At 36.5% G+C, this 23,813-nt stretch overlaps 1 protein-coding gene across 3 annotated transcripts; it reads left to right on the top strand.

Moving 5' to 3' along the window:
* The first annotated feature begins 13,902 nt into the window (after nucleotides 1-13,902).
* LOC121370136 (damage-control phosphatase ARMT1-like) lies at nucleotides 13,903-23,684 on the top strand. Of its 3 annotated transcripts, none has more exons than XM_041495246.1 (5): nucleotides 13,903-13,978; nucleotides 17,514-17,619; nucleotides 19,420-19,655; nucleotides 20,638-20,803; nucleotides 21,367-23,684. In XM_041495246.1, the coding sequence occupies exons 1-5, from the start codon at nucleotides 13,914-13,916 to the stop codon at nucleotides 22,132-22,134; spliced, it is 1,341 nt and encodes a 446-aa protein (XP_041351180.1). In that variant the 5' UTR covers nucleotides 13,903-13,913; the 3' UTR covers nucleotides 22,135-23,684. The 3 variants fall into 3 exon arrangements, with proteins under 3 accessions (XP_041351180.1, XP_041351182.1, XP_041351181.1); XM_041495248.1 differs by lacking the exon at nucleotides 13,903-13,978 and adding an exon at nucleotides 14,001-14,168; XM_041495247.1 differs by lacking the exon at nucleotides 13,903-13,978 and adding an exon at nucleotides 15,767-15,824.
* The last annotated feature ends 129 nt before the right edge of the window (nucleotides 23,685-23,813 follow it).

The raw sequence follows: 23,813 nt of genomic DNA, 5'->3' as shown, positions 1-23,813 counted from the left end.
GCTCTGTAATAAAAATCAAGTACTGTTTTAAAAGCCTGTATGGTCCATACTAAGATGTGCATCTCTACTACATTCCCACATAAGCCATACCCCGTCAAATTCTTTATAACGGCTAGCAGACACAGGGTTAAATTTCGAATATCGCTAATTTCTATACAAAATACACATATTTATTGGCCGCTCTGTAATAAAAATCAAGTACTGTTTTAAAAGCCTGTATGATCTATACTAAGATGGGTATCTCTACTACATACCCATATAAGCCACACCCCGTCAAATTCTTTATAACGGCTAGCAGACACAGGGTGAAATTTCGAATATCGCTAATTTCTATACAAAATACACATATTTCTCGGCAGCTCTGTAATAAAAATCAAGTACTGTTTTAAAAGCCTGTATGATCCATACTAAGATGGGTATCTCTACTACATACCCATATAAGCCACACCCCGTCAAATTCTTTATAACGGCTAGCAGACACAGGGTGAAATTTCGAATATCGCTAATTTCTATACAAAATACACATATTTCTCGGCCCCTCTGTAATAAAAAATCTCGGCCGCTCTGTAATAAAAATCAAGTACTGTTTTAAAAGCCTGTATGTATGTCCATACTAAGATGGGTATCTCTGCCACACCCCTACATACCCAGGGTATAAGCCACACCCCGTCAAATTCTTTATAACGGCTAGCAGACACAGGGTGAAATTTCGAATATCGCTAATTTCTATACAAAATACACATATTTCTCGGCCCCTCTGTAATAAAAATCAAGTACTGTTTTAAAAGCCTGTATGGTCCATACTAAGATGGGTATCTCTACTACATACCCATATAAGCCACACCCCGTCAAATTCTTTATAACGGCTAGCAGACACAGGGTGAAATTTCGAATATCGCTAATTTCTATACAAAATACAAATATTTCTCGGCCGCTCTGTAATAAAAAAAATCAAGTACTGTTTTAAAAGCCTGTATGAAATTTCGTCCATACTAAGATGGGTATCTCTACTACATACCCATCCATATAAGCCACACCCCGTCAAATTCTTTATAACGGCTAGCAGACACAGGGTGATTTCTCGGCCGCTCTGTAATTTCGAATATCGCTAATTTCTATAATAAAATACACATAATCGGCCGCTCTGTAATATTTCTCGGCCGCTCTGTAATAAAAAATCTAGTACTGTTTTAAAAGCCTGTATGGTCCATACTAAGATGGGCATCTCTACTACATACCCACATAAGCCACACCCCGTCAAATTCTTTATAACGGGTAGCAGACACAGGGTGACATTTCGAATATCGCTAATTTCTATACAAAATACACATATTTCTCGGCCCCTCTGTAATAAAAAATCAAGTACTGTTTTAAAAGCCTGTATGGTCCATACTAAGATGGGTATCTCTACTACATACCCATATAAGCCACACCCCGTCAAATTCTTTATAACGGCTAGCAGACACAGGGTGAAATTTCGAATATCGCTAATTTCTATACAAAATACACATATTTCTCGGCCGCTCTGTAATAAAAAATCAAGTACTGTTTTAAAAGCCTGTATGGTCCATACTAAGATGGGCATCTCTACTACATACCCACATAAGCCATACCCCGTCAAATTCTTTATAACGGCTAGCAGACACAGGGTGAAATTTCGAATATCGCTAATTTCTATACAAAATACACATATTTATCGGCCGCTCTGTAATAAACATCAAGTACTGTTTTAAAAGCCTGTATGATCCATACTAAGATGGGTATCTCTACTACATACCCATATAAGCCACACCCCGTCAAATTCTTTATAACGGCTAGCAGACACAGGGTGAAATTTCGAATATCGCTAATTTCTATAGAAAATACATATATTTCTCGGCCGCTCTGTAATAAAAAATCTAGTACTGTTTTAAAAGCCTGTATGGTCCATACTAAGATGGGCATCTCTACTACATACCCACATAAGCCACACCCCGTCAAATTCTTTATAACGGCTAGCAGACACAGGGTGAAATTTCGAATATCGCTAATTTCTAAACAAAATACACATATTTCTCGGCCCCTCTGTAATAAAAAATCAAGTACTGTTTTAAAAGCCTGTATGGTCCATACTAAGATGGGCATCTCTACTACATACCCACATAAGCCATACCCCGTCAAATTCTTTATAACGGCTAGCAGACACAGGGTGAAATTTCGAATATCGCTAATTTCTATACAAAATACACATATTTCTCGGCCGCTCTGTAATAAAAATCAAGTACTGTTTTAAAAGCCTGTATGGTCCGTACTAAGATGGGCATCTCTACTACATATCCATATAAGCCACACCCCGTCAAATTCTTTATAACGGCTAGCAGACACAGGGTGAAATTTCGAATATCGCAATTTCTATACGAAATACACATATTTCACGGCCGCTCTGTAATAAGAATCAAGTATCGTTTTAAAAGCCTGTATGTTCTATTCTAAGATGGGTATCCCTATTACATACCCATATAGGCCACACCCCGTCAAATTCTTTATAACTTCTAGAAGACACAGGGTGAAATTTCAAATATCGCAATTTCTATACAAAATACACATACTTCTCGACCGCTCTGTAATGAAAACCAAGTAGCGTTTTAAAAGCCTGTATGTTCTATACTAAGATGGGTATCCATACTACATACCCATATAGGCCACACCCCGTCCAATTCTTTATAACGTCTAGCAGAGACAGGGTGAAATTTCGAATATCACAATTTCTGTACAAAATACACATATTTCACGTCTGGTTTGTAATAAAAATCAAGTATCGTTTTAAAAGCCTGTTTGGTCCATACTAACATGGGTATCTCTACTACATACCCATGTAGGCCACACACTGTCAAATTCTTTATAACGGCTAGCAGACACAGGGTAAAATTTCGAATATCGTAATGTCTATATAAAAAAAAACAAATACACATTTTTTGGCCGCTCTGTAATATGAATGAAATTGCGTTTTAAAAGCCTGTATGTTGTATACTGAAATGGGTATCCCTACCATATACCCAATTTCTATACAAAATAGACATATTTCTTGGCGCTTTGTAATAAGAATCAAGTATCGTTTTAAAAGCCTGTATTTTCTATTGCAAGATGGGTATCCCTTCTACATACCAATATAGGCCACACCCCGTCAAAATATTTATAACGGCTACCGGACATAGCGTGGAATTTCGAATATCGCAATTTCTATACAAAATACACATGTTTCTCGGCCGCTGTCTGATAAGAATCAAGTAGCATTTTAACAGCCTTTATGTTCCCTACTAAGTTGGGTATCCCTATCACATACCCATATAGGCCACAAACCGTCAAATTCTTTATAACGGATTTCAGACTCAGAGTGAAGTTTCTACTACGGTAATTTTTATACAAAATATACATATTTCTCGGCCGCTCTGTAATAAGTATCAAGCAGCGTTTTAAAAGCCAGCAGGCACTCATAACGGGGAAAATAAAAATTATCTTACGAACTATACTATTGGAACAAGCCTAACCCTATTGTATTAGAAGACAGAACGTGTCATATATGTAATGATATAGAGGATGGATATCATTTTGTACATGTCTGTCCATTATATAATAACATACAAAAAGGTATATTCCACAATAATAATGCTCAGGTATTAAGAAATTTAGCTCTGTATTGTTTTAAAGCATTACATCTAAAGCTTCTCCATAACACGACAGTATTTAAGTATATGTTTAATTAATTACCTGTTCATGTAACTGCAGTCTTTTGGATGTTCGTGTGCGTGTGCGTGTGTATGTGTATCGAGGGATTAGTGCCAAAACCCATTATATGATGAATTATACAAAAACGAGTTAATCACCTTGTCATCACCAAGGGAATGTGTACTATCTATTCATTATGTCACATTCAAATCAATCATTTATTTATGCTTTTATACATCAGAACCCAAACCAAGTATCTTTTATGTCCATTTTCACAAAAGGCCAAAACTATGTTTTCAACACTACCTTGTTCTGTCTCTGTAGAATTTTATAGTATCACCCATAGGTGACAGGCATAACACCTTAGCTTACAACACTGGATTGTGGTGGGCTGTAAACTATCTGAGAAGATTGAATCCTAGGTGCCATAATGCACGACACGCTAATAACACGTGCTAGCTCTAAGTGTTTACATCCAGAAATGGTGTTTTATGTAATCTATCTCTGGCTGGATGTTTTGGCTTACAAAGAAATAACAACTCTGGCAGAGGTCGATAGAATTAATTGTTTACACATCACGATGACCAGTCTGCTGGTAATAATCTGAGATGGACTGCTGACAATGGTGGGCTGGACGTTTGTAGTGCTTAGACATCTTGAATGTGGTATAATGTGTGTATGTGTTGTTAATTAGTTGCTGAATAAATGTCGGTGATGTAAATAGTTTAATCAGAAGTGATTACACCGAGTGTATTTGTAGAGTTCATTTAGTTTTATAGAAGAAACACACAATCATGAAAATATTAACTGAACAGAGACACAGAGAAACTAGTTTAAAAAAGGAAAGTTATTTTTCCTTATTTTAGTTAGAACAGTGACTATGTGTACTAGAGGAAAAATAATATAACTAAATTGTAAAGTGTATAGGATTGATTGCCTAGTAGTAAAGTGCTCGCCTGATGTGCGGTCAGTCTAGGATCGATCCCTGTTAGTGGAATCATTGGACTATTTCTCGTTACAGCTAGTGCTTCACAACTGGTGCTACAAATACTTAGCATACAGGGAAATTATTTTATATTATTTCGTAGGCATGAATAATCATCACAGAATTGTAACTTTTCTTGTGATTGTATATTTTATAGACATTATAGAATAGTTGACATATAGTTGAAAATGATTTATTTGATAAAGCCCAAGCATTTTTCTTTAAATCAGAGTCCATTCATGGTAGTTCATATATTATTATAACTATTTGGTTAGAAGAAGCGACCCCTTCATGTAAATGACATAAACTATATATGCAAATTCATATATAAATATTGTTCATTGTAATAGTTAAAATGTATGCACATTCATATTTTTTGGGCTAAAATATCTAGATATTACTACACTAACTGGAATAATTGTAACATTTCAGATGTTCTAATGGTGAATGATAATTATAACATAAGTGATTACTGTTATAGTTTGTGTAAATAAAATACTTGTGTGTATGTCATTTTATGATCGCATTAGACGAACGTTATATTTAATCACGCGTCAGATCAATGCTGATAACGAATGTAAATTGAAATGTATTTAGATGCATTTTACACCTGGTCTCCGTGTACTTACTAGCATTCACTGTTATGATTATTATAACATGACTCTTTATTCAATGAACAGACTAAAATGTTTTCAAAACATTGACCATCATAACATGAAACTATACATGACAATGTGTTATATTTTTAATCTACAGTAATCGCAATGTATTTGCAATTTATACATGATAAGACTAGTAGACTAATTCATTCTTGTACATGCATGCAGTCTATCACCCATGTCAGCATCGTTCCGTGGTACAGGTAGATGCGATGGGATATAGGATTGATTGCTCTTAGTGGACACGTCTGCTTTTATCTTACCCCAACCAGTGCCCAAGACTGGTACATTAAAATTGTGGTATGTACTATCCTGTCAGTGGGGGGGGGGGGGGGTGTGTGTATATAAATAATACCTTGTCGCTGTTTAGTTGGAGCAGCCTCTGTGATGGTAGCAATTTTCCTTTTTCCTTTTGCATTTTACAGACAAAGTTTCGAAATACCTCATAAAGTGGACATATGCTAACCGTGATTTTAAAATGTCATGTGCTGAAGTTCCATTAAATATTTCTTTCCCTTCTATGCCAGTATCCAGCTAGTCAACAAACCGTAACGGCGCATATATGTATTAGGGTAACCAAGATTTTATATTGGTGGTGTTGAATGGGGTGGATGGCACTGCTTTAACACATTTTATGGGGCGACAGTCATTATAAAAGTTGGTATGGTGAAAAAAAGAGATATATATACTCTTCAAAAGAAGAAACGCAAAACCACATTGTCGTAACATTTGGAGAATTGATTTAATTATTGAATGGTGAGTCCGATAATTACCAAATGTTGCAGGATTGTTCACAATTCACTCTAGTCCATTGTGAGTAAGTGATAGGACACACCACCAAGGTCAAGGTCATCTGGAGTCAATACCGGGTGTGGCCTCCGCGTGTGTTGACAACTGCCTGGCACCGCCTGCCCATTGAAGCAACCAGAGTACGGATGCCGTCCCGGGGGATGGTGGCCCACTCGGCCTGCAAGGCTGCTGCCAGCTCGGGCAGGGTCTGGGGCTGTGGTTGTCGCTGTCGGAGGCGTCGGTCCAACTCGTCCCATAGATTCTCAATTGGGTTCAAATCCGGTGATATCGATGGCCAAGGAAGGACATTAATGTTGTTGTTCTGTAGGAAAGCCGTTGTGAGACGTGCTGTGTGAGGCCTGGCGTTGTCATGTTGGAACACTGCGTTGGCGTTGGCCATAACTGGAACGATGTGTGGCCGGAGGATCTGGTCAATGTAGCCCTGTGCATTCAGGTTGCCCTGCACGTGGACCAGGTCAGTTCTGCCAGTGTGTGAGATGGCTGCCCACACCATGACACTACCCCCGCCGAATCTGTCCACTTCCTGCACGCAGTTTGCCGCATAACGTTCACCACGACGCCTATACACGCGACATCTTCCATCATGACGTCGGTGCAGAAATCGGAACTCGTCACTGAGCCACACCTGTCTCCATCGCAGTTGAGGCCATTGTCGATGAATCTGGCACCACTGCAGTCGGAGTCGACGGTGTTGTGGTGTTAAGATGACACCTCGAACTGGACGTCTGGCACGAATTCCTACCTCACGTAGGCGGTTCCGTACGGTCTGGTCGGATATCCTGCGCAAACCTGGTATTGCTGCGGCTGTGGAGGTGGCAGTAGTCAATCGTTCCCGAAGGTGGCGTACCCGGATGTAGCGGTCCTGCCCGGGGGTAGTGACCCGTGGTCGACCGGATCTAGGGAGGTCACGTGTTGATCCATGTTGCTGGTAACGGTCCCACAGTCTGGAGATGGTGCTTGGGGACACATGGAATGCCCTGGCAACGGCCGTTCTGGATTCGCCTGCGTCTAGTCGGCCGATGGCATTGTTTCTCTGCGGTTCACTGAGACGTGGCATGTCCTGGATTGTCAACTGTCGGCCAGATACAGAGGCCAGACAAGCGAACACCCTGCACTTTTATACTGTCGGTGTTCATGTTGCACGTGCAGACAACGCACGTGCAGTGGTGACATGGTTTGCACGTGGCTGCGTTTTTGCGAATATTCACATTTTGGAACTTTATTGTACAGTAGCTGCGTTTTATCGAATGTAACCGTGGGAATGTGTTTGGGACATGCAATGACCTTATATTCACAAAGCATGAACCGGTAGGAAACATAAAATCGGAGTTATAACCCATTTGTACCCTGTTGCGTTTCTTTTTTTGAAGAGTATTTGAGAAGACAAGGTCCTTGCATATTTAAAATATATTCAACAAAATTAATTAAGGGTCAGTAGACTTGTGGTAATTATTTGCTAAGGTCATATTATTTTAGTAAGTTTTGATCACAGATAACTGGTACATGTTACAGGCAGACATCTTGCACACGGTGAGTTTTTGTGCATTTTTGTAAAAACTACGAAACTGCGCATTCTGCAGGGAATCATTACACGTTGATTTCTAAATATATTTGTCATTTTATTCTCTCTAAATTGCTTTTAAAACATTAAGTTGTACAACATACTTTAGAACATATAAAATAGTAGAATACAGGCTTTTAAAACGCTACTTAATTCTTATTACAGAGCGGCCGAGAAATATGTGTATTTTGTATAGAAATTGTGATATTCGAAATTTCACCCTGGGTCTACTAGCAGTTATAAACAATTTTACGGGGTTTGGTCTGTATGGGTATGTAGAAGGGATACCAATCTTAGTATAGAACATACAGGCTTTTAAAATGCTACTTAATTCTTATTACAGAGCGGCCGAGAAATATGTGTATTTTGTATAGAAATTGCGATATTCGATATTTCACCCTGTGTCTGGTAGCAGTTATAAAGAATTTGACGGTGTGTGGCCTATATGTGTACGTAGTAGGTATACCCCTCGTAGTATACAACATACAGGCTTTTAAAATGCTACTTGAATTTTATTACAGAGCGGAAATTTCATCCAGTGTACAGAGCGGCCGAGAGAAATATTTGTTTTTTATATAGAAATTGTGATATTAGAAATTTTTGACAGGGTGTGGCCCTGTGTCTGCTAGCCGTTATAAAGAATTTGACAGGGTGTGGCCTATATGGGTATGTAGTAGTGATACCCATCTTAGTATAGACCATACAGGCTTTTAAAATTCTACTTGATTCTTATTACAGAGCGGCCGAGAAATGTGTGTATTTTGTATAGAAATTGCGATATTCGAAATTTCACCCTGTGTCTGCTAGCCGTTATAAAGAATTTGACAGGTTGTGGCCTATATGGGTATGTAGTAGTGATACCCGTCTTAGTATAGAACATACAGGCTTTTAAAACGCTACTTGATTTTTATTACAGAGCGGCCGAGAAATGTGTGTATTTTGTATAGAAATTGCGATATTCGAAATTTCTCCCTGTGTCTGCTAGCCGTTATAAAGAATTTGAATGGGTGTGGCCTATATGGGTATGTAGTAGGGATACCCATCTTAGTATAGAACATACAGGCTTTTAAAACGCTACTTGATTCTTATTACAGAGCGGCCGAGAAATATGTGTATTTTGTATAGAAATTGCGATATTTGAAATTTCACCCTGTGTCTGCTAGCCGTTATAAAGAATTTGACGGGTTGTGGCCTATATGGGTATGTAGTAGAGATACCCACCTTAGTACAGAACATACAGGCTTTTAAAATGCTACTTGATTCTTATTCCAGAACGGCCGAGAAATTGCGATATTGTATTTTCACCCTGTGTCTGCTAGCCGTTATAAAGAAAATTGCCTATATGGGTATGTAGTAGAGATAATAGTTCATACAGGCCTACTTGATTCTTATTGCAGAGCGGCCGTGTGTATATAGAAAGATATTCAAAATTTCACCCTGTGTCTGCTAGCCGTTATATAGAATTTGGGTGTGGCCTATATGGGTATGTAGTAGTGATACCCATCTTAGTATAGACCATACAGGCTTTTAAAATTCTACTTGATTCTTATTACAGAGCGGCCGAGAAATGTATGTATTTTGTATAGAAATTGCGATATTCAAAATTTCACCCTGTGTCTGCTAGCCGTTATAAAGAATTTGACAGGTTGTGGCCTATATGGGTAAAGTGATACCCATCTTAGTATAGACCATACAGGCTTTTAAAACGCTACTTAATTCTTATTACAGATCGGCCGAGAAATATATGTTTTTGTATAGAAATTGTGATATTCGAAATTTCACCCTGGGTCTGCTAGCAGTTATGGGGTTTGGTCTGTTTGGATATGTAGTAGGGATACCCATCTTAGTATAGAACATACAGGCTTTTAAAATGCTACTTAATTCTTATTACAGAGCGGCCGAGAAATATGTGTATTTTGTATAGAAATTGCTATATTCGATATTTCACCCTGTGTGTGGTAGCAGTTATAAAGAATTTGACGATGTGTGGCCTATATGTGTATGTAGTAGGTATACCCCTCGTAGTATACAACAAACAGGCTTTTAAAATGCTACTTGAATTTTATTATAGAGCGGCCGAGAGATATTTGTTTTTTATATGGACATTGTGATAGTAGAAATTTCATCCAGTGTCTGCTAGCAGTCGTAAAGAATTTGACAGGGTGTGGCCTATATGGGTATGTAGTAGTGATACCCATCTTAGTATAGACCATACAGGCTTTTAAAATTCTACTTGATTCTTATTACAGAGCGGCCGAGAAATGTGTGTATTTTGTATAGAAATTGCGATATTCAAAATTTCACCCTGTGTCTGCTAGCCGTTATAAAGAATTTGACAGGTTGTGGCCTATATGGGTATGTAGTAGTGATACCCTTCTTAGTATAGAACATACAGGCTTTTAAAATTCTACTTGATTCTTATTACAGAGCGGCCGAGAAATGTGTGTATTTTGTATAGAAATTGCGATATTCGAAATTTCTCCCTGTGTCTGCTAGCCGTTATAAAGAATTTGAATGGGTGTGGCCTATATGGGTATGTAGTAGGGATAACCATCTTAGTATAGAACATACAGGCTTTTAAAACGCTACTTGATTTTTATTACAGAGCGGCCGTGAAATATGTGTATTTTGTATAGAAATTGCGATATTTGAAATTTCACCCTGTGTCTGTTAGCCGTTATAAAGAATTTGACGGGTTGTGGCCTACATGGGTATGTAGTTGAGATACCCACCTTAGAACAGAACATACAGGCTTTTAAAATGCTACTTGATTCTTATTCCAGAACGGCCGAGAAATATGTGTATTTTGTATAGAAATTGCGATATTCAAAATTTCACCCTGTGTCTGCTAGCCGTTATAAAGAATTTGACAGGTTGTGGCCTATATGGGTATGTAGTAGTGATACCCATCTTAGTATAGACCATACAGGCTTTTAAAATGCTACTTGATTCTTATTACAGAGCGGCCGAGAAATGTGTGTATTTTGTATAGAAATTGCGATATTCAAAATTTCACCCTGTGTCTGCTAGCCGTTATAAAGAATTTGACAGGGTGTGGCCTATATGGGTATGTAGTAGTGATACCCATCTTAGTATAGACCATACAGGCTTTTAAAATTCTACTTGATTCTTATTACAGAGCGGCCGAGAAATGTATGTATTTTGTATAGAAATTGCGATATTCAAAATTTCACCCTGTGTCTGCTAGCCGTTATAAAGAATTTGACAGGTTGTGGCCTATATGGGTATGTAGTAGTGATACCCATCTTAGTATAGACCATACAGGCTTTTAAAACGCTACTTAATTCTTATTACAGATCGGCCGAGAAATATATGTATTTTGTATAGAAATTGTGATATTCGAAATTTCACCCTGGGTCTGCTAGCAGTTATAATGAATTTTACGGGGTTTGGTCTGTTTGGATATGTAGTAGGGATACCCATCTTAGTATAGAACATACAGGCTTTTAAAATGCTACTTAATTCTTATTACAGAGCGGCCGAGAAATATGTGTATTTTGTATAGAAATTGCTATATTCGATATTTCACCCTGTGTGTGGTAGCAGTTATAAAGAATTTGACGATGTGTGGCCTATATGTGTATGTAGTAGGTATACCCCTCGTAGTATACAACAAACAGGCTTTTAAAATGCTACTTGAATTTTATTATAGAGCGGCCGAGAGATATTTGTTTTTTATATGGACATTGTGATAGTAGAAATTTCATCCAGTGTCTGCTAGCAGTCGTAAAGAATTTGACAGGGTGTGGCCTATATGGGTATGTAGTAGTGATACCCATCTTAGTATAGACCATACAGGCTTTTAAAATTCTACTTGATTCTTATTACAGAGCGGCCGAGAAAAATGTATGTGTACCCTTTTGTATAGAAATTGCGATATTCTTATTACAGAGCGGCCGAGAAAAAATTTTTATCACCCTGTGTCTGCTAGCCGTTATAAAGAATTTGACAGGTTGTGGCCTATATGGGTATGTAGTAGTGATACCCATCTTAGTATAGAACATACAGGCTTTTAAAATTCTACTTGATTCTTATTACAGAGCGGCCGAGAAATATGTGTATTTTGTATAGAAATTGCGATATTTGAAATTTCACCCTGTGTCTTGTTATAAAGAATTTGAATGTGGCCTATATGGGTATGTAGTAGTGATACCCATCTTAGTATAGAACATACAGGCTTTTAAAATTCTACTTGATTCTTATTACAGAGCGGCCGAGAAATGTGTGTATTTTGTATAGAAATTGCGAAATTTCACCCTGTGTCTGCTAGCCGTTATAAAGAATTTGAATGGGTGTGGCCTATATGGGTATGTAGTAGGGATAACCATCTTAGTATAGAACATACAGGCTTTTAAAACGCTACTTGATTTTTATTACAGAGCGGCCGTGAAATATGTGTATTTTGTATAGAAATTGCGATATTTGAAATTTCACCCTGTGTCTGTTAGCCGTTATAAAGAATTTGACGGGTTGTGGCCTACATGGGTATGTAGTTGAGATACCCACCTTAGAACAGAACATACAGGCTTTTAAAATGCTACTTGATTCTTATTCCAGAACGGCCGAGAAATATGTGTATTTTGTATAGAAATTGCGATATTCCTAATTTCACCCTGTGTCTGCTAGCCGTTATAAAGAATTTGCCGGTGTGTGGCCTATATGGGTATGTAGTAGAGATACCCACCTTAGTACAGAACATACAGGCTTTTAAAATGCTACTTGATTCTTATTCCAGAACGGCCGAGAAATATGTGTATTTTGCATAGAAATTGCAATATTCAAAATTTCACCCTGTGTCTGCTAGCCGTTATATAGAATTTGACCGGGTGTGGCCTATATGGGTATGTAGTAGTGATACCCATCTTAGTATAGACCATACAGGCTTTTAAAATTCTACTTGATTCTTATTACAGAGCGGCCGAGAAATGTATGTATTTTGTATAGAAATTGCGATATTCAAAATTTCACCCTGTGTCTGCTAGCCGTTATAAAGAATTTGACAGGTTGTGGCCTATATGGGTATGTAGTAGTGATACCCATCTTAGTATAGACCATACAGGCTTTTAAAACGCTACTTAATTCTTATTACAGATCGGCCGAGAAATATATGTATTTTGTATAGAAATTGTGATATTCGAAATTTCACCCTGGGTCTGCTAGCAGTTATAATGAATTTTACGGGGTTTGGTCTGTTTGGATATGTAGTAGGGATACCCATCTTAGTATAGAACATACAGGCTTTTAAAATGCTACTTAATTCTTATTACAGAGCGGCCGAGAAATATGTGTATTTTGTATAGAAATTGCTATATTCGATATTTCACCCTGTGTGTGGTAGCAGTTATAAAGAATTTGACGATGTGTGGCCTATATGTGTATGTAGTAGGTATACCCCTCGTAGTATACAACAAACAGGCTTTTAAAATGCTACTTGAATTTTATTATAGAGCGGCCGAGAGATATTTGTTTTTTATATGGACATTGTGATAGTAGAAATTTCATCCAGTGTCTGCTAGCAGTCGTAAAGAATTTGACAGGGTGTGGCCTATATGGGTATGTAGTAGTGATACCCATCTTAGTATAGACCATACAGGCTTTTAAAATTCTACTTGATTCTTATTACAGAGCGGCCGAGAAATGTGTGTATTTTGTATAGAAATTGCGATATTCAAAATTTCACCCTGTGTCTGCTAGCCGTTATAAAGAATTTGACAGGTTGTGGCCTATATGGGTATGTAGTAGTGATACCCGTCTTAGTATAGAACATACAGGCTTTTAAAATTCTACTTGATTCTTATTACAGATTAACGATCGAAAGGCGTATAAGTCCGGTGTTTAGAACGTCGCAATGTGTGTCTGCTGAAATTGGCTGCTAGAATCCGCTCGGTACGCTTGTCTACAACTTAACAAGGGAGACAATTCATTTGTCACAAATATAAAAAGAGAATTTGGATTTGGATTGGAAAATTAATTATTATAATAAATAAAAAAACACTTGTAAAGTTTAAATATTAATAATGAATGCACAAAATTAATAACATATTGAAAAGTATACATTTAATAAAAGAAAAAAGTATTACAAGGACTCAAAGTTATAAATTAAACTAAAATTCCCAAATCCTGAAAATGTATAAAATTATACCTTATGTAGTGTAGTTTTAATGTTTTCAACATGGATGAACCCATTGAAAAACGAGAAGCAGGGATGCGCGTTCCCCTCTCTGCAAAATACGAAACGTGAGAAAGTCCATTACCACGCTTTTTTCCATTTTGGGTTAGGATGGCGGTGCCTATATGTGATACAATTAGTTTTACGTTTCGGTATGGTTAGCAGTGCCCAGGATTTGTTTTATTTTGATTATCAAAGTCGTGAAAGTGAAGTTTAAAGTGGGCGTGTCACTTGCAGTTGAGTAGAAGCGATAAGTGGGTGAGCTGCAAGTCCCCACTTACCCTAACACGAAATAATAAACCTTAAAGATGCTACCTTAAAGTCGCATACCAGGTGGCTTCTTGCCAATATTATTTATTTACTTCTATAATTTGTTTCTGCTTAGAAGTAGAAACATTATATATTGTATATATATATATATATATATATATATATATATATATATATATATATATATATATATATATATATATATATATATATATATATATATACAACCGTGCTTAAGTATGCTTAGGAAGTTGTCATGTTGTCTGTGTTTTTAACGAATTAAAGTTCAATTCCTTTTTCAGTGGTTAATCAAGTAGGCCTATCAACATTTATTGTTACGGGTGTAATAAAAAATGTTTTTATAATTATCAATAATTATATCATAATTTCAAAATAAATCATTCACCTGTTTTCATGTCTATAAACGCGAACTGGGTCAGCCTTATTGATATTAAGAATGTTAAAACCAGTCTAAAAACACCTTTCCCATATTTTTAAATTATAGTAAACTAATTATTTTTGTTCGATTATTTTTATTTAAACTGAAAAGGAAAACACAGACAAATGCAAACAAAACGAAACTTTTACACCTTAATTGATAGTCATTCCAATTCACAATTGTCACATTGTTATAAAACATAAAAGTGAAATAAGATCTACGTGTGTGCACAATCTACCCGAGAAAAATAAAATCCATGTAGGCATCTTAAATAGGCTAATAGCCATGCATGACAATGAACATGTATGCATCTGCAGTACTGTGCCACTCAAGAAAACGAGTCCGAAATTGATCATGAGATGGGTCATGTGTGATCGTTCATTTTCATAGTAATATTTTTAACAAGACAAAACAAAAAAGTACTAAAATAATTCTGGGACAACAGTGTAGCGTTTATGGGCTAAAAGTGAGGTCATGGGCGGTCTATAAATAGCAGGGTCAACGATCCACACCTGCGCCGAATCACCGGACATGCAAATCGATTTGGATACAAGGGGGTGCCTATATTTATGCACCATTTTAAAATGTTTATTTACTACAGACATAAAACAATTTGTAGTGTATTTCAGATTATGCACTGCTTCATTGGTGAAAGACATATTTTCTTAAGTATTTCACAGTTTTCACATAGAAAATGGTCCTTGAATGCTTGTGCGCGCCGATACACCGGACAGCACTGTATATATATATATACATACGTACATACATACATACATACATATATATATATATATAATTATCTTCAATTGTGCCCATTAAAAAAAATCCAAGTTTATACTTAAGGTCGACGACAGTCACTTTTTGCACCCTTGTTTTGGCTTTGTACACAATAAATATAGCATATCTCACCATAATTTCACTTGAAATCCATATTTTGTAAAAGGTACAATTTTTTAATCACAAGATTTTCTTCAAACACATTCAGGTGCATTAGTAATGTTCAAACAAAAAATTTCAATATCAATTATGCATTGTAAACTGACTGGAGTGTGTTCTGTATTGTGATTGGTTAATTACATTCTTTTTCTGGGATCAAATAGACAGTAACACCCGGAAAGATAATGACATCATTAGAAAGTGACGTCATTAGCAACTGGAACAGGCGAAGTTGACGATTCAAGGGTCTACAGTTAGATTGTAGCCAGGTATTTTTTTCAAGAAATGCAAAATATACAGTTAGTTCTGTAGAAAAATTATTCAGTTTACAATGGACATAACCATATGGAGTTTTTAGATTTGCAGGTGTTATTGTCTATTTGATGCCCGCAAATGTTTAATTTTTGAACTCAGGCTAATGCCTTCGGTCAAAAATGACATTTGCAGGATCAAATAGACAATACACCTGTAAATCTAAAAACTCCATATGGTTATCTCCTAATTGTAATTTTTCCAGCATTCTCAAACAGAAACATGTACCCAGTTTATGGTTATTGTAAAGAGATGCAAAGTGATGTCATTGAACTTCAAAATTAGCTGTATTATTACAATTGTTCGCCACAGTAAAATAAAAACTAGTCTATTAACCTTGACCCCTGTCGAATTTCTGTAACAAGCAGACAACACTGTTTACAGGTTGGTATTTTTATTTATTTTTCATAATTCTAGCAAAAATATTAATGTTAAATTTTAAAAGGATGAAAGAAATAAAAAGTACCTTTTGCAAATATATCATATCAAAAAATTACTGTTGGATATGTTTTATTTATTATGTACCAAGCCAAAACAAGGGTCCGAAAAGTGACTGTCGTCGACCTCGGCATGACTCTGTTACATGGAGGTCAAGCACATTACAATTTTAACATTCTCAGATTCTCTGTTCAAAGATTTGTGTATGATCCATTTATTTGTAGTCATTAGCATATCTATGGAAAATAACGCCCCTGTCCAAACATCTGACACCCATACCAGCCTCGGTGGCGTCGTGGTTAGGCCATCGGTCTACAGGCTGGTAAGTACTGGGTTCGGATCCCAGTCGAGGCATGGGATTTTTAATCCAGATACAGACTCCAAACCCTGAGTGAGTGCTCCACAAGGCTCAATGGGTAGGTGTAAACCACTTGCACCGACCAGTGGTCCATAACTGGTTCAATGAAGGCCATGGTTTGTGCTATCCTGCCTGTGGGAAGCACAAATAAAAGCTCCCTTGCTGCTAATCAGAAAGAGTAGCCCATGTAGTGGCGACAGCGGGTTTTCTCTCAAAATCTGTGTGGTCCGTAACCATATGTCTGACACCATATAACCGTAAATAAAATGTGTTGAGTGCGTCGTTAAATAAAACATTTCTTTCTTTCTTTCTTTCTGACACCCATATTTTAGATAATGTCTGACTTTAATAGAAACTGCTCAGTGGTGCCCACTTTCAAGTGGCGCCCAGGGCACGTGCCATACCTGCCATACCCTATACTACTGTTTGTAGTTATTTATGACAAATAAATGTAAAAATAGTTAAATATACAATGTAGCATTTGTAACCAAGATACATCTTTTAAATTTGTGTCTTTATCCTGCTGCTGTACAGTCTATTAAAAAAACTTAACAAACTAGGTCACATGCACATTATCATAATGAAAGTGGAGTTTATCATTCAACTTTCGTGACAGGGAATATTTTGTTTTAAAATCTTGATTAGTGATTAGAAACTGAATTGAAAATTGACTAGCAATTACTGTTTAATGTTTTCAAAAATGTGTAGTGATCTCTGAAACTTGTGTAGCAAATCGCGATCATGCGATACCGAATAAAATGTTCCCTGCATGGCAGCATGAGCTACTCAGAATTGGAAGTATCAGGTCAAGGACACTCCCACTGAAATTACTGTTCATTTTCTTTTTTAGATCTTTTGCGTACAAAACGATAAAGGACCGCTTGCCAGTAATTGTCTCATCTATTGCTGATACTCTCTACCGCCTTAAGAAGAATATCTTGGATCAACATGGACAGGTTACCTAATTATATCTTTCAAAACAGGACTGAATTTTTGAAACCTGTTTTTCTTAAAAGTTATACATGTGTTTAAGCATTATGAATATATGTAGATAAATGCATTTAAGTCCAAAACAGGCTTTGTAAATTTGGCCCATATAGTTGTTTATATAACATTTGTTGTTTGGAGTCATTTAGAATGGATTATGGGGTGCGATTTGTCAGTTCTACTGTTAAAACTGGTTTATACATATATCACAAATTTAACATGGATCAGGGCTTGAAAAAAGAAGTAAATAGCATACGAAAAGAAAATATATTTCATGCTGGAAATAGGAAAGCATGGGTTGAAGGGGTGGCTTTTGGATGGTGTATGAATAATTAGTATCTCAAAGATGTATTTTAGAGCAGGATCGAATCACAAGTTAAATAGCAGATAATCAGGGGTTTAGAAATTAAAAATATTTCACAAGCCACTGGACCAGAACCAACTAGAATTTACTAGACCGCCAGACTTTTTACTAGTCTGTCAGCCTATAGAATACATTATTGTTTAATAATATTATAATATACTCTGTCTTCACTTCAAATGATATATATATAACAAAAACAAGACCCAAACCGTAACTGACAAATCAATAAATTTTGAAATACTCTGGTAAATACTAAGTTTTTCACATTTCTGTTATATAGATGAATGAATGAATGAATGAATGAATGTTTAACGACACCCCAGCACGAAAAATACATCGGCTATTGGGTGTCAAACTATGGTAAATGGAAAAAAAAAATTGATGATCAATATCAATATAAAAATTCAAGATTTAAATAAAAACAGTGTAAAGAACTGTGCAAAAATACAAATATCACAGATAGATACTGACTTTTACTCAAAATTTCAATTTGTGCTGTATTGGCCATTCTCAGAGAATGTTACACCCCTGCACCACGGTGAGGTTACAGCACGCGCAGGGGTATTATATAGATTTACAAAATTCAAGTGTTATCCCGAAAGTGTTTAACAGAACAATCTATTCAGAACACAACGCAGATTCAATGCAAATTAAATTAGTCAGTCAGAAAAAGACAGATCACCCGTTGGACTGGTAGTTGCATTTTTTAACTCGTCTGTCAGAATTTTTACTCGCATTTGGCGCTGGGCGAGTACTTTCTGCAGCCCTGGATAATACAGTCTCTTGCAAAATGACCTGCTATTTTTTTCTTTCTATTTGACTACTTTCCACGTTTTACAGACTGCTAATATTTCGAGCCCTGTGAATAATTTTTCAGTGCCTAATAATAAGCTAAAGTCCAAATCAAATTGTTAACAACTACAATAAATAACTCTTCTACCACTTTTTGTTGAAACATAAATCACGAAAAATCATTACATTGACACAGACTCCACATACAAGACTGTAACAATGTCACCAATATCGACTTCGCTGAGATCACATAGGGCAAAATACATGCAGTTTTCTGCTGTGTGCTAATTTGCTTGTTTATGGAATACTCTTCAAGAGGGGTGGATCAAGAAGGCACAAAAAACAAAATAGCAGACGGTGAAAAACTGCATGTATTTTGCCCTATGTGATCTCAGTGAAGTCGATATCGGTGACATCGTTACAGTCTCATATGTGGACTTTGTGTCTGTGTAATGTTTTTTTTTCATGATTTATGTTCGGACAAAAAGTGTGAAAAAAAATCTAACAGTAATTAAAGGTAAGAGAGTAAATCGTAGTTGTTAACAATTTGGTTCAGTCTTTTTAGAGTCAGTACGTTTAATATTTACTGACACCATTTTTCATACTGTTTTAGGCAGCCGTGGAAGAGCTGAAAATAATTATAGGACATATGTCCAAGCTGCGCCATGAGATTTCCACCGACAAGCCGGTTACTCCGCTCACCGACAACCGCAGCGACACTCCGGTGTGGAACCAGTATCTCCAGAAACAGACGGAGATCGAGGGTCAGGTTCCCACATGGTTTTCATCCCCGTGGCTCTACCTCGAGTGTTACATGTACCGGAGGATTCAAGAAGCAGTTTCCTTGAGGTCAGTCTTGGGGGTGGGATTTAGCTCAAGTCAGTTCAGTTTTTCGCTTGAGATGCTTGCATCACAGAATCAAACCACCCGAGTGGATCCATTTAACAGATTTTTTTCTTTCTCATTCCAACCAGAGCACCACAACTGGTCAAAGGTCGTGGTATGTGCTTTCCTGTCTATGGGAAAGTGCATATAAAAGATCCCTTTCTGCATTACTTGCTACGAGTCAGAATTACCAAATGTTCAACATCCAATAGCTGATGATTAATTAATGTGCTGTAGTGGTGTCGTTAAACTTTAACTTTTTGAGGTCAGTCGGAGTTGATTAATATCTCAGCATGACAGAACTCTATTCAAACTACATACATCGTATGTCATTTCTGTACTTGTGTCCCATTCAGAGGCGGATCCAAGAGGGAAGACCAGGGGACTTCTTCCCCTCCCCTGCTAAAATATTCAAATGCCCCTTTTTACCTAGAGCTTGATTATTTTTTTCCATTGATGAGTTGGTCCCTGTGTCCTTTTCCAGTTAGTTCCCCTAACACTTCAAGATTTGCTTCTGCCATTTATTGCAACAAAGGGTCAGGAATATTACGTTTGTCACTGAACTGTTGAACACATGGTTCAAATCCATTTACATTGACATAATAAGTTGTTTTTTTCCTCAAACAAGATTCAATGAATTAAACATTGATTTTTCCAGTTTTCAGTTTCAAAATGAGTATATTCGTGCAAATTTCCCATTGTTTTGGCAGTTGGGATGGGTGGAGATGCAAACTTTTATGTAAAAAGTCACAGCAACAGCGATTATGTGAAAATGGATTAATTGCTGTAAATATAAACCAGTAGTATGAAGTGATCACCGTTTAAAATATAAAACGTTGTTTCTCATGGACTTAAAAGTTTTGTGAACAAAAAAACCCCACAAGTTTAATTTGTAAAAAAAATTGACTTTTTGATTTTTAAAAAACATTTTGTTTTGTTTTTTCAGTATGCGGTTACAGAGCCTTGATGTGTTTGAAACTCAGAAACGGAGCTCCTATCTGTTGTCGGATGGTGCAATCACGACACTGCTCATGTACCTGATGTCAGTGGTCGACAGCTGTAAAACGGCTTCAGAAAATGATCTTCACTTCCTCTTCAAAGAGTTTCTTCAGGTTGGGCAACTGTATTGTCATTACGTTTATATAAAATTTACTAGATGTTTACACTATTACACAAAATCCTTCCATTTATAAACAACATAAAAAAGTATTGTAATAATGTACTTCTCACTAATGTTTAGCTAGGTTTAAAAGATAGGGTTACATCTTTTAAACCATGTCTGGTCATTTAAAATAAAAAGTACTTACACAATATTTATTATACAAAATTGGCATTTACATAACATAGTGTTGGTATTCAAGTGATATACTTCTAACTAATATTTGGGTTGGCTTTAAAGATAGGGATACATCTGGTAATTTAAAAATAAAAACAACATTTTTTTTTTTTTCTCTTTTTCAAGTTCTGTGTTATTTGAGGTTTGTTTGTAATGTGCATAAAAGATATGTAAATGATAATCAGAGTAGCTGGTGTCATCATATGGAAGTTTCTTCTCATTTCTATTAACCAAATATCACAATTACTGTTTGTTTGACATCTGATAGCCGCTTATTAAATGTGCAAACATTTCTCTTATTCTTGCAATGTTTTTCAATTTTTAAAAAAACTTTTACAGGTCGCGCTGTGGGGCAATAGGTGTGACTTGTCCATATCGGCAGGGTTAGGCAACGCACAGAAAGAATGCATCTTAACGAAGCTAGAGAGTCTATTTCCAAATATACTCGTTAACGACTCGGAACTAGCCTGGCAGAGACTCGTGAAAACCCGGTCAACACGAGGCTCACCAGGCAGGATCGACATCATCTTAGACAATGCTGGATTTGAGCTGATGGGCGACTTGTGCCTCGCGGAATTCCTCATGGCAGGAAATCTCGCCTCTTCCATACACTTCCATGCAAAAGCAATGCCATGGTTTGTTTCTGACGTGACACAGAATGATTTTGATTGGACCTTACAAACAATGTGTGCAACCAATAATCTGGCCATTTCCAGATTTGGTGCTAAATGGAAAGAACGACTTAAAAGTGGAATTTGGGTACTTCACCAAGATGATTTTTGGACCACACCTTTCGATTACAGCGTAATGGCTTCCAGATCTCCCAGACTCTATCAGAACCTCAGTGAGTCGGATCTTATTTTCTTCAAAGGAGATCTAAACTATCGAAAGTTGGTGGGAGACCTTGACTGGAATCCTGAGACGTCTTTCACTACCAGTCTTCGAGGGTTTTCACCTGCCCCTTTACTGGCCCTCAGGACAATAAAGGCAGATGTAGTGACAGGGTTGCAACCAGGTCAGGATGTGAAAATTGCAGCTAAAGACAAGGACTGGATGATTGACGGAAAATGGGCTGTTATTTCTTTCAGTGAGCCCAAACAGTTGTGATGTATTCCCATTGTTTTTATATTTCCAAACTATTTTACTAGTTTTTTTTTGTGATAAAAAAAAGCAGACTGTAATCTTTGCAGACTAATTAAATTATGTATTTTTGCACAACAATTAAATTAATATGCAGTGTTACATTATATAGTTCTGCACAAACATAAATATGCAAGGTCATGGTGTGACAGATATGGGACCGAATTTACAAAGCTGTGTAACTACATACCTTTACTATGCTTAAACACCTGCATTTAAGAAAAACAGACTTCGTAAATTCGGCCCATTTTAATAAGGTAGATTATTTAAATATGAAGAGTGATGCCATGTTTAATTAATCCAACTGGTGCTCTAGGAATTGCATAATTTGTAATGTATTTGATAATGTCATAGTTTGTTACATCAAGGTATACACCAAAAGTAATATTTATTTTTACAATAAGTTTCGCTGTTGACAACCAAAAACAATGTAGTGGTCAACACATTTTATTTTTTGATAAAGACCTACGGCTGAAACGCTAAGCAGGTTAGTTTTTTTTTTTATAATGTCCTATGGCCAAAAGGATAAAGAAGAGTTTGGACAGAGTTTTAATTTTACATTTGTCTCTTCCCTTTTAAGTTTTATTTACATAGGTTGTTCATTTATGTATACCACTGTATGATTTGTTTGCAGTTTTTACAAATACCAGTGTTTTCATGGGTATTACGTGTAATTTTTGAAAGATGTTCATTTTTATAAAACTGTAACCAAGGACAGTGTTAAATTTTTCAAGGCGAAGAACTGTGAAAAAGAAACATAATTGCCAACAAGAGTCCATTTGCATCACCCACAAACCTCCCTGTTGATGTGCTGGGTTTTTTCACCCCTTAAAACTTTGTCCTTAACAAATGTTGATTGTCTTCACTTTTCATGCTGGGGTGTTGTTAAACATTCATTCATTCAGTGGCATGTTTGGGAAGGTGAGCAATCGTGGTCACTCGCTAGACTAGTTTTTGCATCTAATGTTAAATGAATATGATGTAATAGAAGATGATGGTACCAGTCAATATATTCACAAATGCTTGGCCTCCTGAACACACCACTGGTCCAGATAATTTGCTTTACGGAATGCTGGGAAACTCTTTCAATTTGTCCATAATTCTCCACTTTCGATGACTTAATGCTCTGGTCTTCGTTGATACACAACAGCCAATGTATTTTTTGTGCTGGGGCACCTTTATAAAAATTCATTCATTCCTTTAATAAAATGCAAAAATAATATTAATGTGTATTTTGTTCTACATGGGTTGTGTTAATGGTTTGTTTTTATATTTTTTTGTGGATGAATTTATCAATGTATAAGTTACAAATTTAGTATAGCTTCACTACATGTGCTCTTACACAATTTGTGACTGTTATACATAACTTTGTTTAGTTAAATTAAAACAAATTATATAGATTTTTGTACATTTCATAAACAATTACTTTCACAAGGAATGTCTGTTGTGTCTTGATTTTTCCTTACTGATTGAACATTATCCATCAAATATTTTAAATATTAAAGACTTTTACAGTGTTTGTGTCCATTATCAATAAGAATGACACGAGATATATTGTTTGTGCATGAAAAGGACAGCAACAAGCATCAAAACTGATTTTGATGTTGAAAAAGTTTGTTTTGTTTCTGGGTCCAATTTGACCCTTG

This window comes from Gigantopelta aegis, chromosome 4 (assembly GCF_016097555.1).
Source record: "Gigantopelta aegis isolate Gae_Host chromosome 4, Gae_host_genome, whole genome shotgun sequence".
Classification (NCBI taxonomy): Eukaryota; Metazoa; Mollusca; class Gastropoda; order Neomphalida; family Peltospiridae; genus Gigantopelta; species Gigantopelta aegis.
This window is presented reverse-complemented; position numbering and strand designations above follow the sequence as displayed.